Source organism: Apus apus, chromosome Z, assembly GCF_020740795.1.
Source record: "Apus apus isolate bApuApu2 chromosome Z, bApuApu2.pri.cur, whole genome shotgun sequence".
Taxonomy (NCBI): Eukaryota; Metazoa; Chordata; class Aves; order Apodiformes; family Apodidae; genus Apus; species Apus apus.
This window is the reverse complement of record NC_067312.1, coordinates 21,321,534-21,338,748: the sequence shown is the minus strand read 5'-3', so window position 1 is coordinate 21,338,748 and position 17,215 is coordinate 21,321,534. Positions and strand designations below refer to the sequence as shown.

General features: G+C 37.7%; 1 protein-coding gene across 2 annotated transcripts in view; it reads right to left on the bottom strand.

Annotated features, from left to right (window-relative positions):
• The window catches only part of ZSWIM6 (zinc finger SWIM-type containing 6), a 115,054-nt gene that overhangs the window by 37,988 nt on the left and 59,851 nt on the right, over nt 1-17,215 (bottom strand). For both annotated transcript variants that reach the window (XM_051642926.1, XM_051642927.1), the window contains exons 2-4: nt 13,643-13,999; nt 5,179-5,327; nt 4,553-4,703 (exon numbers count right to left, since the gene is read on the bottom strand). In XM_051642926.1, coding sequence (XP_051498886.1) covers nt 4,553-4,703; nt 5,179-5,327; nt 13,643-13,999 — 657 coding nt within the window. The remainder of the gene's footprint in view (nt 1-4,552; nt 4,704-5,178; nt 5,328-13,642; nt 14,000-17,215) is intronic.

Here is a 17,215-nt window from a genome sequence, read left to right as displayed (position 1 = left end):
TTGGGCTCCATCACTCCAGCCAAGCAGTAGATACTTGTCTTAAATTCTTCAACTTGACTGCTTTCATCAGTTTAAGTATCTGGAATTTAATATAACAGTTTCAGCTTTATTAAACTATCACTAGAGCAGCACCACTTTGATAACAGTATCTGCTCCAACTATGGCTTGGTTTAGGGTTGACAAGGATAATGATTCATTCGTGGCACATGAGAAGCAATAAAAGGTTGTTTTGCAGTACAGCTTTAAAAATGTGGGCACTTTTCTCATTTAATTTGTCACTTAGCTTTTGCTAGGAGGACATTTTAATTGCAGTAAAAGGCAAACAGAGCTTTTAGTTTAAATGTAATCCCCATATTTAAATGATCTGTAATGGTGCAGTGCTCAAGTGGGAACACTATTGTTTCACAGTGGGCCCTGATGGTGACGTGACATTTGTATTCAGGTCTTGTATTATCCATGTGGCTAAAGGGCTTCCAAATTCATTTCACAGCCAGAAGCCTGCAAAAAACACCAATTAACTTGCAGATCCCATTTGCTGACAAAACTCAGCCTCCTTCCCTATGTTTGGCATCTGGCAGTGCTCAACATTCAATTCCAAAGCAGAGACTCGAAGCCATCATGATCCCTGGGCTGGGGCACAAAGTCAAATTTTCCCCTGTTTTAAAGGAAATCTTTTCACTTTTGTAGAGAACAAGTAACTTTTACTTAATTTTTCACAGATTAATATTAACCAATTAATGCTGTAGTGAGACTGTGTGGTCCATTTTCTCCCTCCAGACTACAAAAAATGTTAACTGAACTCTTCTTCAGATCAGAAATCTCAGCTCAACAGGTATTAGCAGGTATTTACTGTGCATTTACATGTCTCTCAATTTTACCAGTGCCACTTAATTAAAAAGACAAACCATGATGCTTCAGTTAATTAATCATTCTGAAGAACTGAAGTCTTCAGCCATGGTCACCACAAGTTAAACACCAAAAGATCAACAGGTAAAATTTACTTACTGAGACACCATTTAAACAACAATATGAACAATTCCAGCTCTGCTTTAAACTCTGGAAAGCACATTCACATATTACTGTGGTAAGCTGGAAGCACTCACCTGTGCATCACTGAATTTGCATCTAAATTTTTCTAGTATGAGAAGCATATGAGCAGCCCTTACACCTTTGATCTGTAATCTTGATCTTTCTAATGCTGCACTTCTGGAGTTCTGAAAACAGCATTTAGCTCTACACTTTCTTTGACATACAACAGGGTAATCTGCTGAGCATAATTATTATATTCTTTCTCCTGATCTAAAGGCTTTAAAAAACAACTGGCTTTTTTTTAACTTGAGGCTTTTGGATTGCAAATTGCTTTGACTTTGAATTAGAAAATCACCAGGCTCATACTTGCACGTGAAATATTTGTGGATTTCAGGTGTGAGTTTTGGTGGTGTTTTTTTTTGTTGTTGTTTATTTCCCCCGCCCCAAATCAGCATCTTCGAACACTCAAGCCCTATCTTACTTCCACTGAAGTAAAAAATTTACAGTAAACTTCAGCAGAAACTCTGATCAGAACCCAATGTGTCCTCCCAATACCTTTGCCCAATGTCCAGGCAGGAAGCATCACTTATGATCCAATGAAAGGCTCAAGTGACCCAGTACTGCATGGAGCAAAGCTGAAGTTATTTAAGTGTGCTTAAAAACCTATGTCAACATCAAAATGACAGTGGCCATATGCATAGAAGTTGGCAGACAGCATACCAGGGCAAGCAAGACTTTATTAAGCACAGTCAATCTTTAAATACTTGTTAGGTCCTAAAATTCTCCATAGTTGCAATGTTAAATTGCTACCTACTTGTGAAGTAAATGAGATTATAAATAAAACATTTTTTTTTAAAAGAGATACAGATATGCCACTCCCAGACCACTCTGAACAGATAGTACAAAAAGTTACTTAAGTACACAGAGGTCTGTCTCACTCCCTTTATTGACATATTTGTTCTCTGACATGCTAGAAGATGACAAGGCAGGAAGTCAACATTAGTTTAGAATATGATTATAACATCACCCCCTTAAACCCAATGTTTGAGATATCTGTGCCACTAGTGCATGGCTCATATGTTGTCAGGGCCTTCTTGCTCTCCATTCTACAGTTTGCTACTGTAGTTTTAGTCTTCCTTAAAATCTCCTTCAACTTTTACACATTCACTTTTTTTTCTTTTTTTAGAGATGCACATTTCAGCTGGAAAAAGGGATGTATTTATGGAGTGCAACTCAATGCAAAACCCTAGCAAAAACATGGCAGAAGCTTCTAACTTTCACACAAGGGAGCAGCGAAACTGGTGAGATTAACCCAATTCATAGCTATCTTGAGGGAAGTTGCTAAGTACCAGTGGAAGAAAACCTTCTAGTGCAGGGGAGAAACTGGCAGTTATCAAAATAAGGAGGACAAAAAACTAAGTTAAGATCTAACCTTAGCCTACTGCACACCTAAAATTATGAAAATGTACTCACAATTTAAACCACAGTACAGAATAAACATATTTTGATACTACTGGAGACAGCAGAGCAGTTCAGGACTGAATCAAGAGGATCTGCCTCAGATTGCAAATACAGCAGGTAGCTGAGGTAGCATTGAGGATGGAGGTTGCACTGCCACTTTTTGGGCATGACACCTTTAATTCTGATTAAACAGACGTAAACCAATCAACCCAATTCACTTAAAATATCACTTATTCAATAGGTGCTGTCAAGAAACTGCAGTTAATATGAAACTGATGAAACACCAAGAGAAGCCACTAAGAAAAGTTAACAAAACCTTCTGTGGTCATTGGCGGCATGAGCTTACTACAGGTAACATATTGAGAACACACTGAGCACAGAACTACCTAGCAGCTCAGTCCACATAAGAAATGAAGCATGAGACCCTCTAGTTTCCAATATGGTGGGATGCAATTGTGCTACATACATGTCTAGTTAAGCCTGCTTGGTAAAAACTTATTTCCCAACAAGCCAAGACACCATAAAAATAACTTATTAAAAGAGTTGTTACACTTGAAGACAAGTACCAACACTTTCTGACAGAGCTTTAACTGTTCTGATATTAAGGCTTTTCCCCATAGAAGTCTATAATCTCAACTAGACAAGAAGTGCTTTATTAGTGTCACACTTCATTTAGAATTAATATAACCTATGCTAGCAGTTTATATCCAGTCTTAGCCACACCAGTCAACATGGAATCAATCATGTTCACAGTGGAAAACTCAAGTTTTGGTTTTGATCCTTTCTAAATTAAGCATGTTATTCTTTTTGGACCTTTACATTACATCAAAAGCACTATATAAACAGTGCAGAGAGCCAAAGACTATAATGTCCCATAGGGCATAATCTGTAAGGTTTTTTGTTTGTTATTTAACATTTATTTCTGTCACATGCCACGTAACTCCGCCATACCACCATTGACCAGAATGTACCTCAAGACAGACTCCTTTAAGCCTAGATGTAAAGTGTCTTTCCAGATTGATTGAGACCACAGGTAACTACTCCAAGTTTTGTGAACCACAAGACAATTCTATTCAGGTTGTGTGTCTTCAGCTTGCTTTTAGAAAGTCTGCAAGACAGTTTCCAAAACCCTACTACAGCTAAGGTATACACACTAATACCCTCACTCATACACTTGGTGAATTACCCTTTAGAGCAACAAAATAGATTTGCCACTATATTTAAAATAATTCAGGTTGCCTTTTACCACTTTTAACTTATATACACTTAAACAACAACTGTTTCAGTACCTTATACTCAGGAAAGAAATGTCTGTGGTTACTTAATATTCTTTCCACTCACCTACCCAACTTTAAAATATTGGTGACATTTATGTTCAAGTTGTTTTGAATTTCCCCTCTCTACCAGAGACTCCTATAGATACTGAGAACTTCTGAAGCAGTAGTTCAAAACTGTATTGGCAAGTTTCTGGAACCTTGTTAGAGGAAGTGTCCCCAGACTGCACCAGTTTAAATACTCTTTCCCCATTTCAGCCTGTCTTACTCTCTCCATTTACAATGAAGTCATGTACCTGACCTTTCCTGTAAAGCAACGTTAATTGGTTTAGCCCCATTATTTGACCTCCTTCACTGCTCACTAATGGACTTCTACCTTCCTTTATTTTTATCTTCTCATACTTTTAATGCACCTTCTCTTTTTGCCTTCTCTTTAATTGTAAATCAATTTCTTCCTTAACCTTTACAATTCAGCACTAGTGGCTTATATACTTACCTTCAGTTGTGTTGCTACTTCTCCACTTTTTGATTCTTTTTAGATCCCCAGGTACTTACAATATGTTGCAACAGTACTTGTTTAATATCATGCTTCCTCACCTCCAACTGCAATTGTCTCATATTGTGGGTCAGAAATTCAATTTCAGCCAACCTTAACTGAACAAGTGAAACTGCAGAAAAGTCAAACCTGTTTTACCCAGTACCACAATAAAAGTTTCTCTCCATCCTAAATGTGTAATTGTTTCTTCATTGTACGTATGAACAACTAATTTTCAAGACTATGCATTTACCCAGTTCATCCCAGAGCTGCCTATACTTGTCAGTCATTGCAGTTCCTTGTTGTCTCCAAAGTGACAGACGAGGGTCAGCCATGAACTGTTCTGTTATCAGCGTCAACATGCGAGCTCCATTTGAATCTCTCATCTTTAGCATCTCTCGCACCTAGAAAATGAGTCTATTAATACAAACTTGAAAAAACAAAGGATTCACAGACAGACAACACGCTGCAGCATTAAATAATCCAATTTCGTTAAAAAATAAATGTAATTCATGGGTGATGTTAAATTTTTAAGTGGAAAAAATAGTCTGCCTTCCCAATTGCAACTATTTTTTGTTTCAGAATCCCATTTGATTTCTTCAAAGACAACTGTTCCACAAGCAATCCAGAGGTGTATTATGCAAACTGCGGCAAGACTTATTTCTACATGTTTCTCCAGTACTTTGGGGGGTGGGAAGAGAACAGCAAAACCACAGACAGCTGAAATGTTGCTTCACATTCTTAAACTGACCTCAAGACACCACATTGCAGTCCATTGCTGCACAACTCAATTTTGAACAACAGGACTTTGAATAAGATGCAAACAAGGACTTGGGAATGGGGAGAGAAAAAAGGGAAAGTTTTGAGTACTCAACATACCTTTGCGAAAAGCAAATTGAGCTGCTTCCCTGATCCATGGTATCCACCCTGGGAGAGGAAGAGTTTAACCTGTTCTTGGACCTGCTCTTCATCCAAATGCCAGCAGTTTTCATCATCTATGCTAGCACCTGCTGTTGGGTCAGGAGCACCTGCAAACAGCAAGAAAAAAAAAATCATTATGTTCTATATAAAGAAGAGAGGCTCAGAGATACAGGTGAGAGGACTTCTGCAGAGGTTTTTGGATTTGTGTTTTGTCCTGTTTTGAATGTCGTGGCTTAAATCTAAATATTCTTTAAAATACTTAAAATTTCTCCTCAGTAGTCCTAAGCACTTAGAAACTACAGCCTATGAAAAGGTACTTAAATAAATTACATTTTATAACTAAACATTGAAATCAAGGTGAGGTTTTTTTCTCATCACAGCAGCTATACTATAATGCTTTTACAAGGAAAATTAGACTTTTATTAGCATTTCTATAACTGTGATGATAAAACCACTCTCCCCAAAACACCTGTGCAATTCCTGTACCTTCAGCAATCTTGCTCAGGTTTAAGTGACTGCTAGTGAGCGCTGCTATTGATGAACACGAGGAAAATCATCACCTCGGTGCCTCTGAGCTGTGATGGCTCTGCAAAGCTAAACAAAGAGTAAAAAAAAAAAAAAAATCCCCAAACAAATCCAAAGCCTTAAAGGGCTGAAGGCATTTTCATCATAAATAAGAGCTACAGCCGTGTAAGATTGGTGCTTCCAAATGAGCATTTTTTAAATAAGCAACATCATCAGCACAGAACAATTCAGAGCAATGTATGAACTGAAGTGACTACATTTACATTAGGCAGCGCTTTGGCCACAGGCTGTTCTAAGTAAAATCTTGCAGTTGAGATCAGTGTTTTTCCACCAATGGCCTCTTCTAAAGGGTGACACAATTAACTAAGAAAGTTTCCACATCATCTAGCAATCTATATTTCTGAAGAAGTCTGCACTGCCGCTGGATAGTTTTAAAAGGGATCCAAACCGAAAAGGCTGCAAAGCACATATTCAGACTGTCAGGAAAAAACTCCAGTTAGTGCATCAATATCCACCCCAGGATGGGAAGAGTTTAACCTGTTCTTGGACCTGTTCTTCATCCAATTGGTACCATATCAGATGTACAGTATTTTAAGCATGCCCAAGACTCAAGTGAACTTGACATTTTTATTTCGGCCTTGTCACAGCTGTGCAATCTCTAACTCCATTAAGTTTTGAGATGTTAGAAACAAGTTACACAATCTATCCCTTTTAAATCCAAGTCCGTATTACCTCTGTAGCCAAAATGATGGATACTGGAAGGGAAGGAAGATTACATGGTCAGATTTGTAAAAACTTGCTCTTTCAAAGTAGTCCTGAGAACTTGAAAAGCAAAAATAGCTACAACTCTTCAGATGCACAGGAATTAAACTTCGATTCTACTGATTCAAGCATTCATTTCACAACTGCAGGTCTGTCATGTAGGTGAATCTTTTAAGCAGCCACAGGGAGTTACACTGCATCGTGTGTATATATATATGTATACACACACACACATATTTAGATTAATAAGAAATTGTGTCTTTGAGGATTTGAATGAACTCTCCTGCCTTCTACAGGAACCATAACAGTATGCCAGAAGACAGGGATCAAGCCCAAGACAGTACAAAACACACAGAATTGAAAACTTTTTCTGTGAATGCTTCCATCTGTAATATGTTAGTTTTCAGTCAGCTATACAAAACACATATGGGTAAGTCTTCAGTTACAGAGAACGAGATAAAAAAAGAAATCAGGACATAGGAGAACGAGCACTGTAGCTGTTGCACAGATCCAGGCTTGCAGTATCACCTTGCAAACAGTTTAAGTATTTCATTGGTCTAAAACACAGCAAAAAGACCTGTGCAAAGAAACTATATAAAAGCACCGATATTCAAAATACGCTTATATTCCCATTTCAGTGGAGATTTATCTTTAAATAATCTTGGTATGGTTCTTTCAAATTGAATTAAAAATAGCCCAAGATTCCTCAGCTAAGCTTCCCTATTTAGGGAAGAAAACAAAACTCCTTCTATGACTGTTTACATTTTATCAAAAGCTTATTGGTCAGTTTGTGCTAGAAGGTTACATTTCAACATAGCTCCTGCAGATTCTTTAACAACCGGGCTCCATTACAGGATCAAGGGCACCCACTACTCTGGGCCAGCAGCACAAGATGATCCCAGATATACCTCGTGAACACTGACTGATCTAGCCTGCTTCCTCTCCCACTCACAGATCACTCCTGGGCAACAGGCAGGATTTCTGTACCTCAGGCTCAATAATAGGCAGACCTGAAGGTTCAAAGCACATTCCCCACTTGTAAACTGGGGATAAACTACATGCTTTAGAAGGGTGTCACGACAATAAATGAGTTCACATTTAAACTATGAAAGTGAAAAGCACTGTGTAATTATATAAAATACTACAAAACTGTAATTAAACTGTCAGTTTATACACACTACATATTAATCTACCTCCTTCCAACCTCCGTTGTGACTTGCCTTTGAAATAGGTTTTATGTCCTGTGCTTAGAGTCAAATACAATAAAGTATACTCAGTATATAGATACAAACTTATTTACTCATGTTCTTTTACTGAAATTACTGAATTGCCATCTCAGCAACCAAAACAGGACTAACGGGCGCAACGGTTCATAACACTGAGCACCCCAAATAAAATCTGAAAACAAGGAAACAGTCTTTTATACATATAGCCACAACAGGTTACATGTTAAATATAATAACTCCCAAGTTCTAAGAAGCAAAAGCATTAAAAAGAAAATTTACATAGCAATATTAAGGGCAACTACTTTCAAAATGAGCAACTACACTCAAGAGCTGGTGTTGCACATGGAGAAGTTAGCCTCAAAAAGTCAGCAGAAGCACAGGCTAAGAACTGCCAATATTGCAAACTACTTAGGTGCAAATCAACAGTGGAATTTAGTTAAAACAAAAGAAGTCCTCAAGGCAAACTGCTTCCCTGATCCTTAGTTCTGAAGTATCACAAGAGATGCCTTCACCTGAAAGCTTGACAAATTAGTCACTCATAGCCATACTGAAAGTTTTTTAACCAAAATTAATAAGATTTATAAAATGAAATATAAAAATTAACTGTGTCATCTGATGGCAGAATTAAGTAGAAAATATGGAAAATTATTACAAATAAAAAGCATGACTTACTGATTGCACGGTCCCAGCTAGAAACCAATACTGCTGTATGCTGATTGGTAAAATAATAATTGATTTTATAAGCTTAGTGTACTCAGATTTATTCTAACCAATAATTACACAAAACAAAATAACATAAAAGTAATGATTCAGAAATACTATTATGCCTTTGATGCTCAATATTATTCAGTTTAGACATAAGTCACTAGACCTTATACTTAATTTCAGAACTCCTGGGTGGAACATAACACTGGTTCAGCAGAACTCGGCATAAAAGAAAAACAGCTGCTGTGGAGCAGCCCATGCTAACAACAGAAGTTATAAAAGCAGGACTACACTGAGTTGCTGAGCAAAGTTAATAAACCCCAAAGAAGTCTGAAAAATATTACTTTGAAAACTATTAATTTCATATTATTTTTCTATGTTATTTTTTAGCTATCAATCTTTTAATTTTATTTTACATTGTAATTCAATTTACTTCTACTTGGATTTCTAGAATTTTCCTAGTTTTGGCTAGTCTTCTTGTTACTTCCTTCTCTAATCTGGTTCACTAAACAATTTTCATACTAAGCAATAAAGAATTTCACTTCCATCCTACTTGAGAGGAAATGTGACCATCATTTCCTACATTCTTCTTCTGCAATTGTCCTGACTCAATTCGTCTTGCCAGCTTAAGCAGGGCCACGTGAAAGCCTCCCTTTTTTAAAATAATGTATCTTCTTCAACACTGTTTCTTTTTCTAGCAGATCAGCAATACATTGTATTCTGTTGTTCGGCCCTATTCTGCTCTATAATATTTTCCACCAACATTCCCATCATTTCAGTTAAATACATAAAGGTCAGATTAGTGCATTCTCACTTGTACCTCTGGATTGCCCTTTGGAGTTTACAAAAGACAGAAACAGCACTAGACAGTCTGAAATTTTCTTTTAAAGCAATTTTTTGATGTTTTCTTCTTCAATGCCCCCACTAGCACTCCTAATACGTAAGTTAATTTTTGCACAGGATATACCTAAATCTGCCCAGATAAACAGAGAAACAACTACCCAGGTACCTCTGCTTCTGAGAGGACATATGTACTTAAACTGCTTTCTCCTAGGTCCTCTCAAATTTTACTTCATGTACATTTGGTTTTGTACTGATGAGTGACTCATATTTTGAGTCAGAGAATGGGAGAAAGTCTGGAGAAATCCATATAGCTTCTCTAAGAGCACTACTCACTCAGGAAAAAAGCAGTACAGCTTATAAGGTAAGGACAAAATTTGTTTCCTACACTGCACTTACACGTATGAAAGGCAGACCCTTTTTCACTATGCACATAGCATCAATACTAATAGGATATCAATATGCCAAAAGGCCTCTCCCCTGCTCCCACTCCCACTCTCCCCAACCTCCCCCATCCTCATCTTGCATTTACATTCCTATTTCCACTCAAATTCTCAGGAATGGACTTTGACCTTTAAACCAATTTTTAAAGTCAAAGTTTCATACCTAAGAAGAGACAGATCCAAAATTACAAACCTGGCTGACAGCCATTTTCACGAGCCAATACTGTGAGGCCAGTCAGTGTCACTGTCAAGAGCCAATTAGCATCCCTGAGCCCCAAGTTAGGGTGGTGACTACCAGGGGCAAAGTATGACTTGTCACCCATCCCTTCTGTCCCATACCACTTCTGTTGTTTTGGTCTCAGCTGTCCTTGAGAAGCAAGTCTGTTTTAGTCTGTTAGCTGGGAATAATCAGGAAAAGGCCTTCCCTGACTTAAAAGGCATTTTGTTTAGACTTATGTGGGGACGAAAAGAACAGTTTCCCACAGTCATCCTGACTGTTCTTTTCCTAGCCTTATACACCTGCCAGATTCCTCTGCTACAGTGGTACAAAAATTAACAGAAAGGAAAAGAGCCTCAGCTAAGCAGTACCCAAATCTATGTCCAGCTTACTGAGTCAGCATTCCCAGATTGAAACTCAATGTGAAGCCAACAGTTACACAGCATGGATATCAGGTTATCAGTATGAATATATACAGTTGTCTTCAGTACAAAAGATTAGACTCCACAGATCTCCAGCTTTGAAATAATCAGGAACATGTACAGCTGTAGCAGTGTCACATGGGAAAAATCAGAACACAACAAATCTTCTAAGATGTGCTTTTTTTGCTCCAAAAACATGCAAAACCCCTTTTGTAATGTAATCACCACCATGGTGAAATTCACATGGCAAATACAGAAGAGGATTCTCAATAAATCGCTCTGCTCTCCTGAGGAAATTAGTGACCAGACAACACATTCCTATGCTTCTAACAGCATCCCCTTGCCTTTTCCTGCAGTGAGGCTTGGTCATGAAGCAGTAGAATATATTGTATCATTCATATCCACTGAGAAACTCAAAGAGAATTGTCATTTCAAAGCCTGTGACATCAGTGTAAGTCATTTAACTAGTTCCCCCAGTGACCTCCTTCACAAGGAGGTCAGGCAAAGCCAGTCATTGAATGCTGCAGAAGACAGATTTTTTAAGCAAATGAACCATGATCAAATTCAACCTTTTGTGAAGAAAGTACTGTCAAGTTGTACCATTCATATGCAAGTCAACACGACCACTGTGGTCACAGATCTTTAAAGACCCAGATCATTCTTATGGAGGAACAAACAGTATTCAAGACCTTATTTCTTTTGCCTATTACTGGAAATACATGAAAACTAGAACTAGTATATCCACCATGTGAGAAAAAAACAACCAAAAACTCCAAAAACCTTAAGGTTAATACAAAACAACCTGAAATTAAAATACCTCTAGGTAACATTGAAAATAACTTTTTCATCCAACTCCAGATTCAGGATTTCCCTTTGATCAAAGGTGTTTCTGGTGTTCCTATGCCAGATCTCCTCTCACCCTTTACAAGCAAGTTTTCGTAAGTTTTTCCTCTTACTTACCAGTGCCTTTAAGCAGTGTTCCATACAATTCCTCTTCAAACACACTAGTTTAGTGAGGTTAAATAGTTCAAAGCAAGACAGGTCTACACACAGTACTGCATTACAGACCAAACATCTGCAGCACAGGAGACGTGACAGAGCAAATGGTGATCTTATGTTCACCAGTCTATGCTATTAGAACAACAGGGAGATTTGTTTGGGTGATTTCTCACAGATTTATTTTAGTTAACTTTATTATTTTTAAGGAATTTGATTAAACATCAAAATTACATAAGTACAATATGAATCCCAGAGGAACACTTACTTGAGACATTTTTTTCTTAGAAGAATCCTGGAATTTTGTAATGTAAACATATTTTAACAAATATCAGGTTGTGATTTTATGGGAGTCTGAGAGAAAAAGCAGACTATCCCCTTTTGTAACCCAGCCTTCTTTGGTAAAAGCAATTTCTTTGCTGCCTGAATTTTCCAATTCAGTTTTTGTGTTTTATTAATACAAACAGCCAATAAAGACATACTGCAATGTCATTTACCAGGAAAATGACAACACGTCTAAGAAGCATTCCAATCTTGTGGACATTTCCAAACTACCTTACTCAAATTCACAACAAAATTTTTTAATTTATAATCAACTTAGGTTTTTTTTCCCCCCTATTCTTTTTGCTATTTGGGCTGTGACAAACAAAAATCTCTCTAAAAATTCTTTTAAATACCCATGAGTAATAACATATTTTGACAATAAGAAAATAGCTGACAAAGGCCAATATGCTCATTATCAGTATAATTACAAACTTAGTGAAGAAGTTTAATCACTCTCCACAACAGCTTGTTGTTTCTCTCACACTAGTTGTAATACAGTTGATACAACCCTATGTAGCCATCATGTGTCCTTCCTTTCCCATCCCTGCCTTCCTCTTTACTAATCATGCTTGACTGAATTTTCTGTACCACTCTCATACTCCGTAATAGTTCCTTCCCCTTCAATTTCTTATGTTCAGGCTATTACCAACTCACATGCAACAGAAGCCTTCTGCTTACAAGTTCTGAGCATCTTCCTTTATTGCTTCATGTCCTGCATCCACTTTAGTAACACTTTCTTTGGACCATCACCAGGCAAGCTCTGCCAATCACCTTCTCGTTATGTTCTGTAACAACCACCTTGCCTCTGGACACATTTCTTATATGCCACAAAGCAAAAAAGAAAAACAACAAAAAAAACCACCACTCCTGAAATTCACCTTCTTGCGGTACCTCATGTCTGGGCCTGCCAAGGGCACCAGACCATAAGGAGAGGGCCTAGCCTGCAGGTAAGTCCTGTTGTTAGAAAAACTCTTATTCGTTATGCCCACACTGTACCAAGCACACCTGTCTGTCTTTCTCTGATATTAATCAGCTTGGCTGCATTTGTATTGCAAATTCTTCGTAATAATGGTCATCCCTCTTAAATATATCTAACACACAAGAACTGTTCCCATCAATAAACGAACAAAACTGCTATTTTTATATAACTTACTCTCCCACTCTAAGTTGCCCTTATGCTTACATCTTAGAGGACAACTCTATTAGGTGAACTTACAGGAACACAGGACTCTAATAAAACAGGTGAATCACCTCAAACCGACAATTACCCACTTTCAGTTCAGCAGGTTCCATAGAAAAGCCACCTCAGAAGCATCAAGTCACACTCAGTACCCTTTAACAAACGTGTTCAGTACAAGACACAGAGCCATTAAAACCATGGGCAGCAGAAAGAGCAGGAAAGATCAAGACCTTTGCTGATGCTGTAAGGCTGCTGCAGTGGCACCAGGAAAAAGGCATTGAAATACAGGTCTTATACTTCTCTTGACTTCATATAGGAAACAAATTCCAAAGGATACTAAGTGTATTTGATAAATTTAAAAAGTCACATTTATTTGCTTTTATGCTTTGCCATTAAAACAAAATTACACAATCAAAATGTCCGATTAGTTCAAAAAGAACAAAATAACTAAAAGATGCCACTCATAGGTTAGTAAGATAGTTCCTGTAAGCAACAAGGCTGTACAAAGAACACCACTCCTCAGTTTTCCATAGCTAGAAAATAAAGTGTGAAGCAGATCAGGCCACATATAAACAGCACCGAAGACATCAAGCTCACAGAATTCTCACTTTTCCAAAGTATTGCTTTCTAAACATCTTAAAGCGAAGGTTCAGTAACAGAACTCTCTTTAGTAAACACCACAGGTTCGAAGGGACCTCAGCAAGTCACGCTCTTGAATGACATAAAAAGGTTCAAAACTAAAGAGGGTATGAAGCAAAAGGAAGAACAATTATCAAACTCACCATGGACTTGATTGATTTCTGAATTTTGAGAAAGAATTTCATCTGCTAATTTTTGAGCAGTTGGCAAAACTTCCGTGTGGTGCACTGTGATCAAATACTGTACAAATTTTTGTAGTTGGTCTCTGTTCATTTGAAAGAGTGTCTCTGAAATGGGAAGATGCAGTTTGACCTGATCTGGCTTGCGGATCCGGTATAAAGAGAGTGCCACAACATGGGCACAGTAAAATATGTCCTTGTTTCCACAGCTACAGGTCACTGAGGTAATCTTGCAACGATCAAAGCTGATAGCTACATTGCAAATAGTTTCTGGCTCCGATTGCATTGCAGGCTCTGTCACTGTGCCACTCAAGTGGAAACCTGTGCAGGGAAAAAAGAGAACTTAATAGTAAATAAAACTCTGTACCTCATTATCAAGAATCTTTCATTAATAAAGCCATAATCTATTTATGAGAAATTATATATTTTAAAGAACTTGATTTAATTAAGAATATTATTAACCCTTTCTTCTGTATCCACTCTTCATCTCCTATAAAATGAAAAGGCGAGTAAAAAGCTGGTTTAAAAGCCCTCCACCCTTGCCAGTCCATCACAACATTCATATAAGTTTGATAGTAAGAAAATGTTTATTTGGTAAACAATACCTGCAGAAGCAGAGCTGCACCTGATTTAGACCAATATGAAACTCTCAGTACCTCAGCAAGCTGGCAGCAATTTTCCCCCCACCAGGGAGGCTGCAGCACCTACCGCAAATTTAACCATTCTCTCAAAAAGAAAGAGGGAAGTAGTGCACTCTAGCGGCATGAACCCAGGTCCTAGTCTCAACTCACCGACTCAAGCCACTGACTCACTGACACAAGTCACTTAACCTCTTTCCTTTCACCTGTCCCATCACTGAGCTCTTGTTAAAGCTCACCTTCATCCCAAAGACCTGGTAGCACAGCTATGTTTGTGTAGCTCTTTGGAGACAGAAACCCCTGCAGTGCCCAATACACAGAATATCATGTTCGTAACACTGAATGAGATGTGGGTGCTGTTTCAGAAGTCTGCATTATGGTCCTGTTCAGCATAGTAACACACAAGGCAAAAAAGCTATGCTTTCTTGTACTGCAAGAAGGTATGGTATACCATATGAAAGATGTTCACTTAAGCAAAGATGCCACTAAACGAACACAGCAGCTTGTTGAATCATGGTCTAAAACTCGAGATCAGATCTAAACCCATGTCTGTTGAGAGACCCAGGTTTGTCTCTCACTATTTTATCACCAAGTAGCTGAATTTAGGGCTTCTTTTGGATTTTACATCAGTGTGATACTGATTCTGACGTAAGCATAAAGTCAGAGGCATAGATATAATACAACTAAATTTCATATGACATTCTAGTATTGAACCAATGCTGCATACAAAATCTAGGCCGTACAGTACACTTTAACTATTTATAATAGAAAACCACACTCACTCAAAGTCCAAAACTGATTTAGTAATCTTAATATACCAGAAAATTGTACTGTAGGAAGCAGAATCACAAGAAAATTAGGTGGAAAAAAAGACAAATATATACACAGCTCTATTCCAAAATGCTGTATATCCAATTGTTTTTAAAAAAGCTCTTCAAGTTACAGGAAACAGAGGAAAATATCTTTTTCCATTTGTTTACACTGTAAAATTCAGAGCAGGTTGTGCAGCCAGCACTACTGTTTGTATCACATTCAGCTGCAGTACTCTGACACTCTACCCTGAAGGTCATATGCACACACTAACCTTGACTTTGCAAAAGGATGTTTACCAGTTAGAGTAGTACAAGTTGAGGCAGCATGCTGTGAAGTGCTACCAGAGAAAAGGGTGGGTTGATGAACAAGCCCAGGCACACATGGTATTCTTGCTCTGGTCTTCACTCAACACTGGCACAGAGAAACGAAGTGGAATCACCCTTTGCAGCATGAGCTCCTCCCTTTGCATTTCCCTTTGCTTTTTAGGTAGCCACAATACACTCCTCTAAAGTGCTGTCTCTAAAAAAGAGAGGCTTTGTTAAAACTTAGCCGGCTCCATTTATTTCAGGTTTATTCGCAGTAAACAAAAGTTGGACTGGTGGTAAGGAAACGGCACAGGAGATTTTTGTTTTTAATATCACTTTCCTATGAAGAATACATAAAACTGTCTCATCTATGATCTGATGAAACGCCTCACATCTGAACATTGAAAGGGCCTGATCCTACTCCTTCCTACTCTTCATAAGTATCTGAACTCCTATTAATTCCAACAGAGAAAGGCCCAATGAAAGATTTTTCATTAAATCTAATTTTTTAACTAAAAAGCCCAATCAGCCATTCCAACAATATTATCATTTTTTGTCAGTATATAATTCAAGCATTCAAAAAAGTTAATCTGGAAAGATTAATGTCTCCAGAAATACTTAGATTTAACAGAAGTATTGTCTTTAAGTCCCTACACTGTTCAGACACAAACACAGATCATGGCTCTCCCTCCCTCTCCACTGAGATTTTTTTGAGAATTCACATTACAAGCAGCAACATTTATAAACACAAATCCTGGACTAAACAATGACAGTACTAATGCAGCCAAGTTACCTAACCTACACAAATTACAGAGGGTTTAAACAAAAACATCAGTTGCCCTTGTAGGCTAAAATGTAGAAGCTCTCTACTAACTACACTGAAATGATGTACTATGTCCAGTAATTATGAAACACTATTTTCTGTTTATGTTTTGAAATAAATAAATTGTTGTTAGCAAACAAGACCTTTAAAAAAGTTTCAACATACCAGAGAAAGCAATTCAGGATGTTTCTACTCAGTAGGGCTGCTATAATTTAATCTACCAGGCATCAAATACCACCTTCTCCACTTCTTCCTACTGTACAGAATACTCAACAGGGAAGGCTGTTCCCTCCTGCAGGCATAGCCTTCATTCATCTTTGACCTAATCATCTAATATTCTCAAAATAGAGTATGAGAATTTAGTAGCAGGTAAAAAAATTGACATACTGCGCTTTGCTAGAAAAGCTTTCACCAGCAGTAGTGTATAGCTTGCTGAGAAGAGAGATGCTATATGCTCTTGGAAGAAGGCAAAAGGGATTACCTGCCAGGGACCTAAAGACAATGACATTTCACTAAAAGATACAAAGGAGCACAAAAAGCCTCTTCAGCTAAAAGCCATCATTCCAAATAGTTACTTCTCTTCAAAGGGAAAATACTTCTTTTACTCAGTTATAAAACCTTTGCTGAAAATATTTATCATTTCCAAAAACCCCCAACAACACTAATGTTTCACTTTTAAATTAAAAAGCTTGTTCATTATTAATTATCTAAAACGAATAAAAGAGACGCAGACAGAAGAACGTGTTTGCTACTTTTAGAGCAGGCGTGTTTCACCTTTTCCCTTCAGCAGCTACAGTTTGAAATGTTTTACTGTTTTCAAACCAGCACCTGACTAGTAACTCAAGCTCTGCTGCTATCTCCCATGCTTAGAGACTTTGCACTCCGCAAAAATGCATTTAGAAATGCAGTTGGAGCATTAATATACCAAATGAAGCTTTTTTATGAAATCATTTAGCTT